The following is a 19,720-nucleotide window of genomic DNA, read 5'->3' as shown; positions in this document are numbered from 1 at the left end:
GACAGATACAACACTTGCAATCGGACATAATCATTTCTCGTATAACTTTATCAAATAAAGCACGTTAAACCATTTGAAAGTTTGATTTCAACTTCGATGAGTGCACAGACAAATTTATCAATTTGCTTAAATTTGGATCATATAGTGAATTTTGAATTTCTTACAATATTTCCTTTTGATTGCCACCTAAAACGTCTATCAAATAACGGTATGTATGTGTTAGAAATTTGCATGCTCCCATACATAATATCATGTGGAATACGGACTCAAATCAGTTTTTCAAGCGTTCACAGAAGTTAGAGAAAAGCACATTTTGTTTCATTTTAAAGTGTACATTTTGGGAAGAAAATATATTAGTTGAGATTGTAATGTAGTTGTAACTAAATATTTAAAGCTATGATCCTTTCTTTTTTTGTCAAGTAAATAATTCAATAACACATGTTTGGTTCGAAATACAATATAGCAGATACACTAAACTGAGAAAAGAATTTAGTAAAACAGTTGAAATACTAACAATAGAAATGTAAATCGTGGAATACTTTGTCAAAGGGATTTTTAAAAATATCTATCTCGGTGTCATTTTCTGCATATTTTTGTAAGGTATTGCTGTATTTTTTGACATGATCTTCAGAATAGCTACTGGTGGTGACAATAAAAATAAAAAGCCATGTTGATTAACAATTTTAGATTTGAAATCTACGACTTAACATATCAGAATAATCCTGTCTTTTTATTACATAAGAAAAATAGTTATTTGTTAATCTGCAAACAAGTCTCATTATCAAAATTACCAAATCCTTTGAACATGTTGAATGAATGTTTTTTTTATAATTTATTGTTTGTTTATTATAGAAATATCATTTGGCCAATTAAGTGCAAACATATCAAAATTGCAAGCATATGACTTTTACAATTTATTTACGATATCTGTCATTATGCAAACTACTTTTTTGTCTTATGCAATGTGCACGTTTTTTCTTAAATTTAACAGATATTAGAAGGTATTCCTTGGACAGTTCATCGAGCTGCAGAGGAAGCTATTAAAGTGAGAAGGTTAGTTGCATTGTGATATCTTATAACTTTTATAAATTATTTAAATTGAAGGATGTATCTCACTCTGGATAGCTCTGGTTCGTTTTCCGTGTTTAGTCTGACTGCAGTCCTGTTTGATTTTATTAGCTCTTCAACGTTTGTATTAGGTTTTTTGATTTACAAATATTTTGGCATCGAGCATCTCGGAAGAGAAATTAATTATCTAAATGCGCATCTGGTGCAGTAAAATTGGTACTGTTGAATCAAAATTGATTTGTCTTTTGTAGATGACCTAACTGAAAAGCAATAGTTTTTAACTATTTTCAGCATTCTTTGTTATTATAATCTTTGTTCTTCTTGAGTTTCATTATTTGCATTTTCTGAATTAAAACCACTTACATAGAACGTCCTCAAAATTGTGTCCCACTGCCCAGTTTTTGATCAAAGATGGTCATCTTAGCCACTGATCAGATGACATTACCTTTAACGTTAAGAATGATACCGTGTGATAAAGTAGAACACTACTTTGATGGATAACAATTGGGTTTAATGGTGGTCCAAAATATCTGACTAAAATAATTTTATTTTCAAATGCAAGTACCTTCTTATAATTACAAAATTTCATCTGTTTTAAATCTCCTTAAAGATTAAGTTAAATTTTCAACAGTGACAATTTTATATACGTTAATTCCATAGTGCTCCATAGTGTAATGTGTTTAGTCATAGGTATTAGAAAAAAAGAGTAAACAAAAATGTGAAATATGCATTAAATTTCTTGTTAAAAAAAGAGCAACATAATGCAACAAATGCATATTTGTCTATGTTATCAAATTAGACCTTGAATGTTGACATTTCATTCTTGAAATTAAAACTATTACTTTGTTGACCTTCTCATAAAGTAAAAATACGTGATAATGAAATAACTTTAACCAAATTGCCCTAACACAACATCCAACATCGATTAAGTGTATAATTTTGTACAGGAGCTTAAATCTTATTATTTAAGAAAAAACTGCATAAGTTCTTGAACAGGACAGGGCATTCATACAAAAAAAACCTATATCGTTTGATTCATGATGAACCGCTTACTACTAGACAGATGGTACCCATGGAGACTAATATTTTACCAGCAACGATACCGACTCAATGATAGTTCAAAAATAACTTTTAATCTAAGATCAGAGATACTAACAAGATGAAATCAGAGCAGCCAAAAATCGTCTGTGATTAACTTAATCTGAGGCATTTAACATGCTAGTTATACAATTTATTTCATTAATACTAAAAGTGATTGAATGTATACTGCGTAGACTGTATGAAAAAGATAATGATGACTCATGTATTAACCAAATTGATTTAGGGTTTAAATATGTTTTTTGATAATACAGAATGTCATTATAAGTCATAAATTTACAGTCAAGGTAGACAGCCCATATTAAGCCAGCTGTATTCATGGACATCGGGTGAACGATATAGCTTCGTAGATTCTAGTTAGTCAACATTATAGTTCAGATTTAAATATCAAATGAAAAAAACAGTATTTTAATTTTTTTGTTAAAAAAAGGAAAATGGTTTATAGATAAAAGGAGTAATGTTACATTTTAATGTGTCTCTAATTATTTTTCTAAAGATGTCAAAAATGTTTATTACTCAAATTTTTATGTTTTTTGTCATTTTCATGATTGTAGTCGGTCGCTGAGTCTATACAGAGACCAAAGTTTTAACACGTTATCCGGTAGCGGACACAGAGGTGCTGACTTTCGTTATCACCCTTCCGAGGAAACAGATCATGCTATAACAACAACAGAAATATTCAATCAAGATAGTGGCGGACAGTATCTGTAAGTGTTGTTTTCTACAAGCTTTTAATTTCTGCAGTTAAAGTATTAAAACGAAAGGATATTTATTTCTCTTATTTAGCATTTTTATTCTTTTAACTAATATAATAAATTCTTACTCATCTGTATTTAGTAAATATCACAGCTCATTACACGCAATGCTTCCCTACAGGAACGCTAGAGAGACAAATATAAAATGAAGAAAATATACATTTTACTGTGCGTATTGCTGTGTGTTTATTTATTCCACGTTGGCTAGAGGTATAGTGGAGGGTTGAGATCACACAAAACAAATTTAACTCCACCCCATTTTTGCGCCTGTCCTAAGTCAGGGATCTCTTGCCTATGAAAACTATGCAGCCATGTCAGACAGAAATATGTTCAAGTTATCATACATAAAATCTAAGATGTTAGGGGCTATATTGGACTTAACTTGTCTGTACGTCCTTTTTTCCAACAAATATTTCTGTCACACTTTTCACAGGTTCTTCATAACAGAATGACTTTTTATTTGGTGAATAGCTTGGCAGTGATGAGTTGTAATGTGTGATCTGTCAGATACATACTTCCTGTTGCCGATGTTTAGAATTTTTCAATATGTTGAATGAACTCAAAATTTTTTAAACAGAACGGCATCATTGGTCAGCAGATACACAGTGATAAGTTGTAACGTGTGGACATTTTTTCAGATTTGCCGAATACCTACTTTCTGTTTGCCGGTACTTTAAAGAACGAGTAGGGGTATGCTTAACACGACAGTGCATGTATTCTTGTTGGTCATCCTGTTAGTATGTACACAGTGCAGATTTTTTATTGGGCGTTATACACTTTCGACATAGGGTCTAATTAAGCAAAAGGGGAGGTTTGTGCACACGTTATCTTTTCTAATCCCTCAAAACTCTATGCCTAGTCTGTACTCAGTCATGCTATCTTGACCATGCGTTATTACATGTAGTTTTGCTTGTGCGTATATTTTTCCTTTCCGGAGGTATCGAGTGTCCGTGGTCTGTTCTGCTGTCTAATATTTTTGTTAATTCCGGTTTTCATTCTCATGTATTATGTATATCGATACATTTACTGATTATAAAATGATATTTAAAATGTATTTATTTATTGGTTTTTAGAGATGGAACAAGTGATCTAACAAGAACCTTTCACTATGGAAATGCCACAGAACACGAAAAGGTTTTTATCTAAAAGATGTACTAGAAAGTCATTAAACAAAGAATTTGACAAGACAACAAAAAGGTCTTTGCATAACAAAAATGTACGATGATGAAATAATGTTATAGTATTTGTTGATTTGAGAATACATCATTCATAATATACATAGTGGCATACTGAGCTATTTTATTTGTAGGAAATGTATACAAGGGTTCTGATGGCTCATATCAACCTGTCGAATTTGAAATTTCCTGTAGGACAAACAGGTAACTGCATGTAACTGAAAGTTTTTATTTACCCCCGTGTATATAATGAAGCAATATAATGTTCTCTTTGAATCTTTATTTAGGAATATAATTGTTGTAAAGCAAATTATTTAAATGAAGACATCCTATTCCAATGGAAATAATAAAACAAAAGAACAGCTAATATTTTGGCAGTTATGCATTGCAAATCACATAATAGTTTTCAGTGATAAATATAAGATTTACCAAGTAAAAGCTAGACTACTTATCCATTGAATAGAGGTCTACTATATTTGATGTTAGATATTAAAACTCGAAAACTTTAAAGAATAAATATGCGGCGTGACCATCATTGATGCAATTGTTTGAGACTAAGTAATCTCTTCAATCTCTCATGATCAATGAAATACTGTCATACAAAACAATTTTTAAATCGAATGGCAAAATAAAGCAGGTATTCGTGCAAGAATAAGGCAGAAACATTATTCTCACGACGGAAATTTTTTTATAAACGCACATCAGTTTCCTTTTTGGTATTCAGTTCTTTTGGCCTATAAAGACATTCAAATTTACGTCATGTTTCAAGCTCTAGATCTTACTCGAGAGATTTTAAACAAGTTGTTAATTAGTATATCCTATTAATGTCATGAAGTTCCCTCATAATTCCGATCTCCGAAGAATTTTAATTCTAAGTTGTTTCTTATTTTATTCCTACTGAAGGACAATTTCTTGGCGATTAATAACATTTGCTTAATGGTATTACAGCATTATAACATAAATCTAAGCTTTATTGTGACTTTCTATATAACTTAGAGGAAAAATAGCTCGAAAAAACAGACATGTGAATATATTGTTATTGTAGGGAGAGCAATAGACGCCGTATCACGTGAACCCTTATGGGAAGTAGGCGTTGATTATATGCACGAAACAGGTCATGGTATATCTCATAATGGAGCAGTAGTAGAAGGTATCGAATTATCTATAATGTTCTAATTTCATTATTAAATGTTTTTTTGGTATAAAAAAGTAATCACGTAGAGGTATTATGGTATTACCAGTGGAGCGATAATTTCAAGTTTACATCACACTAAGTCTAAAAACTAAATTCATCACTTTTGTTTGATACAACACCAAAAAGTCCCAATATTAAATACAATATAAGATATAAAACTCATAGTCTACACTTTGTATGTAATTAATTTGAAATGATTAAAAAAAAAGACTTTTTCATCATATATTAACACTGGCGTCTTGTAGAAAGGTGATTCCTTTGAAAATCATTTCTCTCGTTTGTAAAACCTTTGCACTCTCTGCTGCTGTGGTACAAAAGAGCAAAAACTAAATCGATGTAGTGAGTAGACAATTAATGAATTGTGCTATTTGAAATTAATTGAACTATATTGAATTTTTGTATTTCCAAATATTGATTTGGTCATTGTTTATCTTGAAAAATTTATAACGAAACTAATGGGTTTGTCTGCTGTTGGGTTATGAAATTCTTAAAATATCTGTTTTTTTTTAACTGAAACTCTTTTATATTAAGTCGACCTAAGACGACGCATGTATTGCGTTAACATCCTTTTTGCTTTTTTATATTTGGCTTCTCACAGTTTTGGTCTTGAGAGCATGATGGCTTTGTGCTTTATATTTGGTACTATATCGTATCGTACTACCAATCGTATCGTATCACTACATAGTATTGTAGATGTATCGTATCGTTCATGCATCGAATTGAATCTTTCACTGTATCGTATCGCACATGTATCGTATCTTATCGTATCGTTTTAATTACTTGGTCTGTATTGTTGCTGATGTTTTTTCAGTATCAAAAAGCACCTGTAGACAGCTGTTTGTTATCAGAATGTTTAAAACGTAATTTATATTTCCTACATCTTGTTATAAAACGAAGGTCAAAACACCTTTACTCAACGTCGTATGTACATTTATTGTCGAGTGTATGTCCTGCCCATTGAAATCGATCTATATATTTACAAAAGTAAATATAAATTATTTTTTTACCATAATACAGAGAATGATTTAAAAAATAAAGCAAATTGTGTAAAGATTAAGGGAAAAGGAAACACACAACACAACAATTGTCTGTGTAAAAAGCGAGAAAGAAAGAGTTTACAATTAGGAATTGAACGTATTGTTTATACTATTGAGGCATTAATAGGCATACATGTACAACTGTTGCTATTCAATGAAACAAATATCAATCATAAAAAATTCTGCGTATAATACATTTTTAACATTCTAGCAGTTTTCAAAATACCCACCCAGTTGCTACGTCGTAAATAAGTATGATTAATGGGGTAAATTGTTAACCGAATTATTTTTCATAAGATTGTAGACATCTTATTACAAATAGGTTTCTGAAGACACATATTGTATTTGGATAAAATTTCAGTTAATTAGACAGTTTATCTCGATTTAAACACAAAAGGACACAGTTGAAAGGAAATACGATAGAAAATGAGACCAAGTGCATATATATAAAGGTTTAATTCTGTGGAGAGGCGGAAGATACCAAGGGTACACTCATTAGTCGAAAACGAACTGACATTACCATTACAAAAAATGAAAGACCTTTTGATTTCGTTATGATATTTTTCTTCTGTCACTTGTTGATAAATAATTTTGTTTTGTTTTGCAAAATATCAAAAGATTTTTGGTCACATAATATCGAACGGGGATTGCGTGTTTGCATTTGACTCTGTGCACATCATGTCTATTCTTTAAAGAGTTACTTCACTTGTTGCGTTTGACACGAGATAAATGTCAGTGTAAACCATAAACCACAAATTGTACAGACCCAGAATTTTTTGAGATGATGTCCTATCCATTAGAAGGAAATTTGGGTCACGGTCAAAGGTGAATGTCATGCTCTAAATTTAGAACTTTGCTTGTAATCGATACTCTTTAGAAGCATTAACAATTATCGACAAAAGATTTCTGTAAAATGTTAGTTTTGACATTAAATAATTACAAAACATTTATTTGAAGTGCTGTTGTAATTTCTTATACGACTTTTCTCCCCTTTTACATTTAAAATAAGCTGATTAGTAGTATAACTACTGAAACATGTTATATATGAGAGAACTAAGGTATCTTAATTTGAGCGCCATGACCTTGAAATTTGGTTCAAGGTAAAACATCAGTTTAACGTTCTAGTATTTGACCTTTGCCTGTTATCGCTTGTGCTCTGAAACTTTCAGAGTTACACGAAGATATAGATTGGAGCAAAATGTTTGAAAAATTATGGCAAAAGATTGTTACATTTGTATCAACCTATCTTATGACATTATACGATTAATTTGGGGTCTTGGAAAACTTGTGACCCTGAAAAGGTCAACCAATAGTGTCCTTGTTTTTACTGATAGTGGTAACTGTTTAGCAATAATTTCATGGAATATCACCTAGAACCTCATACTTTTGGTGTCAGTTACCTACCATATGGTACTGGTAATGACATGTAAAACGCATGCAGCTAATTTTTTCCCTTATTTCAAGTAAAACTATGAAGAACACCCCATATTTATTGAATCAGTTTAAACAAAGCTATTATGTGATGCTGGAAGACACCTAAGGTAAACAAGAGATAACTTTACATTTCCCTTATTTGACAAACAAAGTACCAATACCTGTTTATTTTTATTATTGTTTGACCCCATGATGGACAATTTATACCGGAAGTTCCTACTTTTACCTTTATTTTCTATTCAAAAGATGTGAAATCTATGTGGAAAGATTATAAAAAGAATAATTTGTATTTTGTTTTTTGTTTTTATCTGTTTTTTTATTCTGTATATTCCAAATAAGGACCAGCCTCAATTTCATGTATTGATGAAACCCACCTGAGCGATGTAAAATTGGATGCAAGTTTGTTTGGAGGAGGTTTGTAGATATACTTATGGATAAACAACGCATTTATTGCAAATAATATTTTCTAAAGTGTAATGACATCTATATTTCTATTTATTTAAAGCCTAAACTGATTGAAGAGGTTGTGCAAATATAAATTTCTTTGTAATAATTTAATGTTTACGTGTAAACTATATTGATAATAACAAGTTTTTTTTATATCAAATTAAGATTCTTTTGTAAATGAAATAGACACATTATAAATTTTTTGCGTCGAAAACGGTTTTCTGGATTAATCATGTTAATCTTCATTCGGGACGTTTAAACCTCAACATTTGAAAGCCTTTCAAAAAGCTTTAACTCTCACTTTCTTATTCAAAGTGCACTTGCAACAAATCAGGATTACGAAAGTCAGTTTTCATTTGTTGAATCATGTTTTTCCTGTTTTTATATGTGATTCTTTAATTATAAATTTAATGTTTTTAGTTAAGTTATTTATTATTTCTATTTCTTAAACTGATATCAATTTCTAATAGTATAATGTTCGTTATTCAATTTTTTTTCAGTCTAGAGTTTTGGCTTACCTCTTGTTTGTCTCGAATGTGGCTTTTCTAGAAAATTATATCGTGGGCACGGTAATCGGTGCAACAAGTATTATGTTTACTCTAAGGAAAATATGTTCAGGGTCGATAAGCCACTGACAAATCTAACTTTGTATTGTAGATGACAATCTATTAGAACGTGTACCAGCCAGTGCTGACTATCCCATAGACGAACACATGTGTTTTACTACAGGTAAATATATATCATTAAAAACCTTATTTACAAACACAATTTCATGCAGTTTGTTTGATTCATCTCATGCTGTGTTCTTTTAATAAATAGATCTGTAAATGGATACAAACATTTTGACCAAAGTATCCATGCTCGGGGCACTAATGATATAGATACCAAAAAAAACCAACTATAAATGAAAAGTGAAATAGTAAAACAACCTATGATGTTAGAACTCGCCTTATACACACCTTTCTAAAAAAACTCTTTTCATGTTTTGGCATTTCTGTTAAACAAAAGGCGGAAGCTACAAATGAAAATTCATCTCAGTACTTGAATCTATGACAAACGAGATGCTTTTAATTTTGAGATTATCAATTTCCCTCACCTTAGTAGCAATATACCAACTTCACCTGCATATGGGATATACGTTTCCCAACTCATTCGGTATTCAAGAGCTTGCAGCTGCTATTCAGACATTATAAAACGTCACCAGTGTCTGAGCAGAAAGTTAATGAACCAGGGTTATGTCAAAGAAAGTTTCGTTCTTTTTCTAAAAAGGTTCATCGGAAGATACCAAGACCTTGTTGAAAAATATTCCGTATCAACTTAACAAATAATACATGATGGTCTTGAAGTATAGATTCTATTTACTGACGTTGTTTATCATCTTAATTACGTATTATTTTGTTCTTTTATTAGTCTTTGTAAATTATTAACCTTTACTGTTTAGTCCAGTTTTGGTAATATCCTTTTGACGTGGCTCGGTACTTATGCATCCTGCCATTGTGTTATTGTGCTATGGTCATTTTTTGTTTTCCTGTCTTTTTATTTTTGCTTATGTGCTTTGTCTATATGCCTTTTTGTTTTTCTTTGTTGACATATTTGTTTGTTTTATAGTGATTAAGATTATAACACAATGTTGACTGCTGTACCCCTATTTTTGACATTGTTACCTATTATATCTGTTTGTTTTGTTCACACATTGTTGTCAATATAATGGAATTTTATCGACTGTCATACCAGTGACAGGTTTAGCTAGATATAAAACCAGGTTTAATCCACCATTTTCTACATAAGGAAATACCTGTACCAAGTCAGGAATATGACAGTTGTTTTCCATTCGTTTGATGTGTTTGAGCTTTTGATTTTGCCATTTGATAAGGGACTTTCCGTTTTGAATTTTCCTTGGAGTTCGGTATTTTTGTTATTTTACTTTTCATTGTTCAAAGAAAAACCGACCGATAATACCATTTCAAAAAAGAAGATTAACAACAGTCTACAACACACTACATATAAAACTAAAGACTGGGTAACACGGACCCCAGCAACATACAGAGGATGAACAATGGTAGGTCCTCTGTAAATGAATTGTTGGAATTTCTTCTTAGAAGTGCAATATTTATATTTTAAATGCAACAAACGTATTTATTCACTTTGACTAATGTTAACAGATTATACTGCAATTTGTGAATTTTAGATAAGGAGTTAACAAAGCATGTGTGAACATTGAATATGTGATGAGAATAACATATTTCAAATCATGTCTTATTTCACACGAGTAATCAGTTTACAACTTAAAGCTATTTCATTTTCATTAACAAAATAAAATAATGATATTGCCTCCAAATATTGTAAAATTAGATATTCGAATACATCATTTAAGAATAAACAAGTGCATAAGCATGTATTTTAGTCATTAACTGCTGTTTAGTTTAATGTGTACAATTTGATTTTCAAGTTATGTTTTCATTTACATGAATGAATAGTAAAAATTCAATACAGTCGAGCGTTTTCTAAAGAGTTTTCACAACAATTTTTCTTCAGTCTAAACTTAACATAGCAAATACATATACTATAGAAATTTGATGTTTTATTGGGGACTATTGAGATGAAAAGATTAATTTATGCTAGACAAAATCATTCTTTAGTAATAGGTACCAACAGCGTTATAAGAAAGACCCGACTGAAATCAACACTACATATGTTTTGCGGTTACCATCTCAAATTTGTTTCACCTCTACGATATGTCTGTCTCAACTCACTACCGACATGTTTTCGCAGTCTGATCTTAAAATACCGGAAATAGTCGTCTAATATAATTTTACCGATTAAAGGTCTTCGATTTTTGTGTAAAAATTTGCGTTTGGCTAACAAGACTTCGGTTTTTGTATATGTTCAGATGTAAGATTATTTGATAAGTAAATTTATGAAACGCGTGAAATTCATAAATCTTTAATGTACACATACCTTATGAATTGTCAAATAGCCAAAGTTTCATTAGAAATGATAAGACTTCAAATGATTACGGTATTATTCTATACATTATTGTTATAGTTATGCTTATTATCCAATGAACAAAACTTGTAAATATACTCTAAAATTATATTCTTTCCGGTAAATGATATTTTTTTGTCATAATTAATCGCCCTACATACAGATGGTAACGAATCGTAAAGTTACATGTTAATGTGGTAAGTATATTGACTGGTTGAAACTGCTAAAAAGAAATGAAATAAAAGTAATATTTTAAAGTTATCTATTATATTTCAGAACCAGGGTATTATGAAGAAGGATATTTCGGAATAAGAATAGAGAATGTCATGATTGTTCGAAAATGTAAACAGAAGGTACAGTTGTGTTGGTGCCATTTAATATTGTAGAATCTCGGTTAGAAATATAGAAATTATCCGGTGTAGCTCTATGAAATAATGATTGTTTCAGCATCTTCACCAACTAGGAGTAACCAACCTATCTGTGGGATTGAGGATTAATTACTGTTCTTGACATTTACAGTTGCTGAAATATCGTCATCTATGTACTAAAACGTTCACCCATAACTGCAAAGTCAAATCGATACTTTCAGTGTCACCTTAAGACTGACGCAACATATTCTATTGCAGAATCACACGCATGGAAAAGGCAATAAACTTCTAATAAATCTTAATACTTATTTGTTCATTTATATTCTAACAAAAGACAATGAAGGAAATATTTGTAAACATAATAACGATCATTCTACATTTCAATCTGGAAACAAAATTGACATCCCCAAAACTGGTGTACGACATTAAGAGAATACTCTTAAACACGATATCACGTTTTACTTGGTCGATACACCATTGCAGTAAAATTCCAATCATAAATAAAGATGAAGGACCTGATTTATTATTAAGACTTCTTATATAGTTGATCACTTAATATATTCCAGCATTTTGCTAAGATAACATGCTACCAATGGTTTCCGTATATTTTGGTAATATTTTGTTTTATTTTCAGTATAATATCTCATCTCATCATTTCCTGGAGTTTGAAACTGTCACCTTCATACCATATGAACAGAAATTAATTAACTATGATATCATGAGTCAATCTGAAGTAAGTAATGTATGTTAATGTTATATTAGTTAGTTATTTATGTTAATCTTGTGTGTTTTTTTAAAATTTTGGTTCACTTGTATGTTTCGGAGTTAAGTGTGTGGCGTCTATTTCGCTGAACTAGTATACATAATTGTTAAGCGGCCAGCTGAAGCCCGCTTCCGGGCTCGGAATTTTCCTGCTGCGTTGAAGACTCATTGGTGGCCTTGAGCTGTTTTCTGCGCTTTGGTTGGGTTGTTGTCTCTTCGACACATTCCCCGCATTCATTCTCTATTCCATCTTTAAAAAGTTCACAGAATTAGGTTTCTATTGCCTTTTAATCTACAAATATATATAATGCAAGGAAGTAGAAGCTACATTTTTAACAATCAAACAATGATTCTAGAAATTCATAATGTATCAACAACGTTTTCTTGGCAAAGATATATAAAGAAATTTGACTTTCATAAACAAAAACAAGTATTGAGTATATAAATAAGAAGATGTGGTATAAGTGCCAATGAGACAACTCTCCGTCCAAGTCACAATGATGTGTAAAAAGAAAACAATTATGGGTCAAAGTACGGCCCTCAACACGGAGCCATGGCTCACACCGAACAGCAAGATATAAAGGGCCCCAAAATGACTGGTATGAGTATTAAAAGATTTATACGAATGTTAAACAGCAAACACAAACCCCCTCAAAATCCTTCTCATGACAACCCCCTCCCTCCATAAAAAAAGAAGAATTTTTCAGCCCATTAATCGTCCGAAGCCTAATTAGTTTTGAATAACTTCAACAGAGACTATTAAAGATCACCAGTCAATACCACGTTCTCTTTCGGACTACAACATAATTTACAACAAATAAAACAACAACTGACATGGTTCCTGGCTTAGAATAGGGACATAGATATGTGGCATGGTTTAAGTAGTGTTCTATTCTCAACATGTGTTATTACAAAAGGTGCATAACGAACATACTAATAAAACAGTATTAATTTGTTAATGTCCTTTAACTTTTACAATGTTACAATGTTTAGACAAAAGACTTTATTATTCAGAGAGTGAAGTTGGAATATTGAAGAAAACACTTGCCCACTTGTCATACATCATACTTAACTGACACCCTTAATAGGAAAAGAAAGTTTAATGATTAAATTATTTATCTCAAAGTTTGTAGATTACAAAATGTATCATTTATATATAAAAGTCTGTACTTATATAGGCCCAGAAAATATGATATCAAAACTCATGAAAGATAAAATGCGGATGAACAATAAATAAAAAATATTCTGTCTCCTTATAATGTAAGTCATACTTAAGTTTAACTTTAATACTGGATGTTTCTGTATTGACCCGAATACAGATTCGAGGTTTGCTGTATTTTTTACAGCTGATCGAGAATCTATACCAAAGGCAATATACGCCAATACAGAAACATCCAGTTCATAACACTTTTATTAGATAATCTCCGATAAATAGAAACTTAAAAGCAGGTACATAATAATCTTTCAATCAGTTTAATTGAGGTCTGGAGCTGGTATGTCAGTAACTGCTAGTAGTCCTTTGTTCATTTATGTATTATTGTCATTTTGTTTATTTTCTTTTGTTTCCTATTCTGACATCGGACTCGGACTTCTCTTAAACTGAGTTTTACTGTGCGTAATGTTGTACGTTTGTTTTTTCTACATTGGCTAGAGGTATAGGGGGAGGGTTGAGATCTCAAAAAACATGTTTAACCCCGCCGAATTTTTGCGCCTGTCCCAAGTCAGGGGCCTCTGGCCTTTGTTAGTCTTGTATTATTTTTAATTTTAGTTTCTTGTGTATAATTTGGAGTTTAGTATGACGTCCATTATCACTGAACTAGTATACATATTTGTTTAGGGTTCAGCTGAAGGACGCCTCCGGGTGCGGGAGTTTCTGCATTGAAGACCCATTCGTGGCCTTCGGCTGTTGTCTGCTCTATGGTCGAGTTGTTGTCTCTTTGACACATTCCCCATTTCCATTCTCAATTTTACAAGAGATCATATGGAAAACTTGTCTTTTCTCTGTCATGATGCTTTTTTGTCAATATTGAGGAAATTTATTATTTCCTATCCAAGATTATACAATTTATATTATCTAACTGTATAAAGCACATTGAAAGAATAAATCTTTTTGTGTGTTTTTTTTTTTGCCGTCTGTGATCTGCTTTTTTTGATCGACGGAAATGAAACAGTCATATGAATCGATAATCCTTAACGGGAAGGCTGACTTATGTATCCGTCTTAAATCACAACAAAACACAGAAAATTATTTAAACTTTATCGTGTCATTTCAAGTTCAAAATAATTTTTGAAAATGTATGTTATGCAGTAAAATACGTCTAAAGTAAGTTGAGGCGCAAAACAATTACAACCGGAAGTGAATATCCTGTATTATCCTATTGAACAATGCGGCTTTTCACTATTAGTAGGTTACCCAGTGTCCAAAAAGTCCTCTAGTTAACGAGTTTAAGGTAACGGATAACACACGGCTAATTTGTTTGCAAATTAAAGGAAAATCATTATTTGTAAGACTGAAATTTTACCCGGAATTTACCACATTTTCATTGAAAGCAAAATTATTACGTGTATCATCACGACATTTTTTACTCTAATTAAAGCAATAAGACACAGTGCATGTATGTGCCAAATTTCGTGTGTGAAATAAAAGTCGTTTTGAAGAAATTAACAATTAAAAACACAAATTAAGTCAACATTTTGGCTTGGATTAAAGACGGATTATCTCGTGCCATTTATCATTTTGTTGCTTACACTATTAGATCATTAAGGACAGTGGTCACTCAAAATATTTCTTATTTTTTGTTGTTGTGTGGTTGATTTATTTATTGGGAATAGCCAGCTAACTTTGTAGATTGTTATTTTCTTCGGGGGAATATATTTTGTGTCTGTTTTTCAACTCTTTAAACTTTTTATTGAATAGATATTTTTATTATAATTGTAGTATAAGAATCAAATTGGTCGGTTTCGTTTCACATCCGGAATATGGGACATCAAGTCTATGTTATGGTCTTGCATGATGTTTTCGACCTAAATCCCCCTCGGTGTGAACGACAACAAAAATGTACCACCGTTCGTGCTATGAAATATACACCAGCAGACATAACTGCAATAATTTCAAAGCTAAATTGGCAATACGTTTGTCCGAGCAAACCACTGAAGCCAATGACCTATATGTCCCAAGCATGCATGTTCAATCTATCTACCATTTTCCAAATTGGAATGTTTGGTTTTTTTTCTGTGAAAGTAATACAATTACAAAAAAAATGGTAATTTAAAATTATATGATCAGATATAAAAGGCCCCGACAAGACAAATAAAAAGGCGGCTGGATAATTTTTTCCTGATTGACCTTTTTTTTCGTCTGTTGCTACGCATGCTTATTTTATTTCCGCGGATTTGCTGTGCGAAATTTTATTTTTTACTTTTGTACACATCGATATCCTCAACTATCCTGTATTCATTTTCATATACACCTTGCTACCATTCCATACACCAAACATATTTGACCCACTACTTACAGTATCTGAGATTCGAACTTGACCTCTGAAACTTAACCTTGTTCACTGATCCATGAAATGAGGTCAAGGTCAGGTGAATCATGTCTGACGGACATGTAGACCTTGCAAGGATATCATACATTAGTAACCAAATATAGTTATCCTAGAACTTATCATACAGTTTTTTTGCATTCACTAAACCATGAAAAAGAGGTCAAGGACAAGGATTATATGACAGACGAAAACTTCGTAACAATGGATCTGTATACAAAGTATGAATCATCCAATTTCTTTACCATCTGAAATATAAAGCTATACAAATAGTTTACGGTGTTGCCGTCGCCACCATTAGGTTGTATTCTGTATTCCTTGCATTGTGGGACTTGTGTCGAATGCAATTTAAAAAAGAACAACTGAAATTACCTCTCTTAAAATAAACCTGGTTGGTGCGCTTTCAACTTAACAGTAGACAATGAAATGTAATAGCTTCTACTAGCTTCGGCAATTTTTTTATGTTATTTCAATCTGATTAAAATTCTGATCTATATTAACTCGCGTGCTCGTATATATAAGCTCATATGAGGATAACGAAATCAGAGATCTATATTTTAATTAGGTTGATGTTGTTGACAAGTGTTTGTAAAATACATCGATGCTGTACATAACCGTCTTTTTTGTAGATAATCTTTAACTTCATGTGAATTATAGGTCAATTTGTGCTCAATACGTCATATAAGTGTGTTAGATGGAGTGAATAACCTATTTCTAATTGTCATTTTGTTTTCATAACGTTAACAGAAACCCTCCCCCTTTTTCACCGTTTGCAGTTTTCTTATATCTATAAAGCAAAGATATATACTCAGACCTGCTAATTCAATCCAGTCTGCGTTAATATTACACCAGTTTTGGAACCAAGTACAATTTGATGTGCTTCCACACTCACCAAAAGAAAATTGGATATTTAGCCAGAAAATCATTACGAACACCTTCTATCAAAAGACGGAAAATAATATTTTGGGAGGGCAACTTATAAATGTTTATATCTAAAAAAACATCTCAAGAGATAACTTGTATCGAATCTTATGTAAAAATTCCGAATTTGGAAATTTTAATAGGTCAACGTCACTGTTATTTAACAGCTGAATGAAATTTGTAAATGTGCACCCTATAAGTACAAATGTCAATCTCGAACCTTATTGAGCAACAGAAATATCAAATTAGTCCTAAATATAGAAACTATAGTTATAATCCTTTGAATTATTCGAATTGATTTTGCTATAAACGCATATATGTAGGGGCGGCCAGCTGTCTTAACATGACTCTGCGTTTTCCTTGAAATTTTAGCTTTGACCTTTGACCCAAACTTAAGAAAATCTTGACCACTGAAGACAACTACGACATCAATATTTCGATGAAGCTTGTTCTCCTCTTTCCAGTGATATAAAAATACAGCCGTGTGTTATTCCGTTAACCCAAATCGATCAAATTCGTTGACTGGGCACCCTACTATATATCGGACTGGACCGAAAAACTGTATTAAGAGCGACGTCATCAGTATAGCACATGCCTATTTATTCGTATTAGAACTGATTTGATCATACCATTTATACAGTAAATATCAGTTATCATAATCATTTATTAAACTAGTATATTTCTCCTGCACAACATACAAATCAAATTGAAAGATATTAATCAAAATTTCTATGCATTTACTTGCAATGGTTCTTTTGTTTGTAGGTTGACTGGATGAATAGTTACCACAAAGAAGTCTGGGATAAGGTTTCGCCATTGCTGAAAAAGAAAAATAATAATATTGCATTAGAATGGCTTTATAAAAGAGTACAGCCCGTGTCTTTACATCATAACATTCATAGCTTTTACGAAAAAGATTCGAAAATAGAGTTATGACGAAATATTCATATAATTTAGTGATAAATGATCTTCAGTTTTAAATATATTACGACGAACAATAAGAAAAATTAATAAATGAATAAATTTCTTAATATGTTTTGTCGTGTCTTCAACATTTAATATATATATCTTGAATTTTAGATGATTTTTTTGTAAATGTAAATGTTTATTTGCTTAAAAAACAAACTTGCATTTCTTTTTCGGATGATTTTGTATGTCAAGTTTCACTAGCAGGAATTGTATATGTTTGACATATATATTTATGTTCCAACCAAACCTTTATAATTGTTTCATGATGCTTTTAATTTTGCATAGAAACATGTCAGGTGCCTGTATTTCAGTGGTTGTCTTTGGTTCAAGTGTGTCATATTTGCATTCGTAAATTGTTTTGTTATAAATCAGGCCATTAGTTTTTTCAAAATTGTTCAATATTTTTCACGTCGGGGCCGATTATACGGTATTGTTTTTTTTTCTCATTGTTGTACGCCGCACGGTTGCCTAAAATTGCCTACATCCCTTTCATTTGAACTTTGATGGATAGTTGTCTCATTGGCAATCATAGCAAATCTCCTTATTTCTATATTTATGTACATTTTATCTATTGCATTTAAAATATAGTACAAATACAATGCAAATACAACGGTATGATAAACAACTAACACTTTATAAAGGCGAAATCATGAAATCAACTCAACTCTTTTCACGAAAGCAGAATATGGTTTCAAGACAACTGCTGATTTTTCTGGAAAGCTATCACATATTATACAATAATATATCATGTCTGTTATTTTTATGAAAATAAAGGAGTTCCGGGGGTTCAGTAGTTCTTCTGCCCTTCTTATCGTTATTGAATATGAGGGTCAATATTTTAGATGATTTACATTATACACCGTGATTTGGTTTTGTCGTTACTGAATATTTGTGATAATATTTGCAAATGTTTTACTATTGCGTTCATAATTGGATTGACCGTAACCGAATATTTGTGTAAAAGATTACCATATATATATTCAACTTATGGTACACATCTTTTTTCCTCATTTATAAAATTAAAGGAACGTCTTACCCTTTCAGAGTCCCCATGTTTATTTTGTGAGGCTCATGTTGCTCAATCTTTATACAATTAGTTTTCTGTGTATTGTATTTGTCCATTCGTATTTTTCTTTTTTCCACGGTGTTGTCTGTCTTACTTTGACGAATGGTTTTAAATGACCACATGGTATCTTTTCCTTCCCTTTTTTTCGAATACTTATTTTTTTTGCTAAGGAAAAATAGAATTTGAATAATGAAAATTTATGAAAAAAATATTCATTTTGATATTAAATGTTCCAAATATTTAAAACATCGCATACACGTGCATATTACCTACAAAAAAAAACATCTAGCTGCTGGTGTTTTCCTGTGACGACTTTGCAAATAAATGTGTGAAACGAAAGTCAGTGCAGCTAAGGAAGTCTGAATAAATCATGAAGTTTCGAATATTTATTCAAGGCTGAACATATAAAATGGGGTTGATGAGTACCAAATGATCAATTATTCGAAAGTTGCATTGAAGACCCTGCATGATGAATATGCTTTCTTTCCACCTGGTAAAGCCTCTTTCATTAATAATTTCGTATGCACCAATCTTTCTTTTCAATGTTTCGTTATCGAGCTTAGAAATAACCATACATCTGGTATTACAACATACACTGCTATATGACTTACCAAAGACGAACTTTAAAAAAATATTCTCCTTTAGTACAAATATTAATGGAGAGTGTCGGCCTTCCCGTGGTATAAAGGATACATATTATGCTAGAACCAATTTAAAAATGTTGTATAACTGGATCGTCTAGATGTTCTATCAATGTAGAGGGTATCGACCTTCTAGTCTTATCATACTAGAACCTATTAAAATGTTACATAACGGTTTCTTCTAGATGTTCCATTAATGTAGTGGGTATCAACCTTCCAGTGTTAATTATGATACCTAAATATAATAAAACCCA

The 19,720-nt window shown here is 31.5% G+C and overlaps 1 protein-coding gene across 1 annotated transcript in view; it reads left to right on the top strand.

The window, feature by feature from the left end:
* LOC127725584 (xaa-Pro aminopeptidase ApepP-like) overlaps window positions 1-17,821 on the top strand; it is a 38,580-nt gene extending 20,759 nt beyond the window's left edge. The window contains exons 14-23 of the mRNA XM_052232656.1: window positions 992-1,053; window positions 2,721-2,873; window positions 3,995-4,055; window positions 4,231-4,300; window positions 5,142-5,246; window positions 8,102-8,176; window positions 8,867-8,938; window positions 11,471-11,547; window positions 12,197-12,295; window positions 17,556-17,821. Coding sequence (XP_052088616.1) covers window positions 992-1,053; window positions 2,721-2,873; window positions 3,995-4,055; window positions 4,231-4,300; window positions 5,142-5,246; window positions 8,102-8,176; window positions 8,867-8,938; window positions 11,471-11,547; window positions 12,197-12,295; window positions 17,556-17,726 — 945 coding nt within the window. The 3' untranslated portion in view covers window positions 17,727-17,821. The remainder of the gene's footprint in view (window positions 1-991; window positions 1,054-2,720; window positions 2,874-3,994; window positions 4,056-4,230; window positions 4,301-5,141; window positions 5,247-8,101; window positions 8,177-8,866; window positions 8,939-11,470; window positions 11,548-12,196; window positions 12,296-17,555) is intronic.
* Window positions 17,822-19,720: the final 1,899 nt, after the last annotated feature.

The sequence above is a fragment of the Mytilus californianus genome, unplaced genomic scaffold, assembly GCF_021869535.1.
Source record: "Mytilus californianus isolate M0D057914Y unplaced genomic scaffold, xbMytCali1.0.p SCAF_15, whole genome shotgun sequence".
NCBI classification, from domain to species: Eukaryota; Metazoa; Mollusca; class Bivalvia; order Mytilida; family Mytilidae; genus Mytilus; species Mytilus californianus.
The sequence above is the reverse complement of the archived record's forward strand: the minus strand, read 5'-3'. Positions and strand labels throughout refer to the sequence as shown.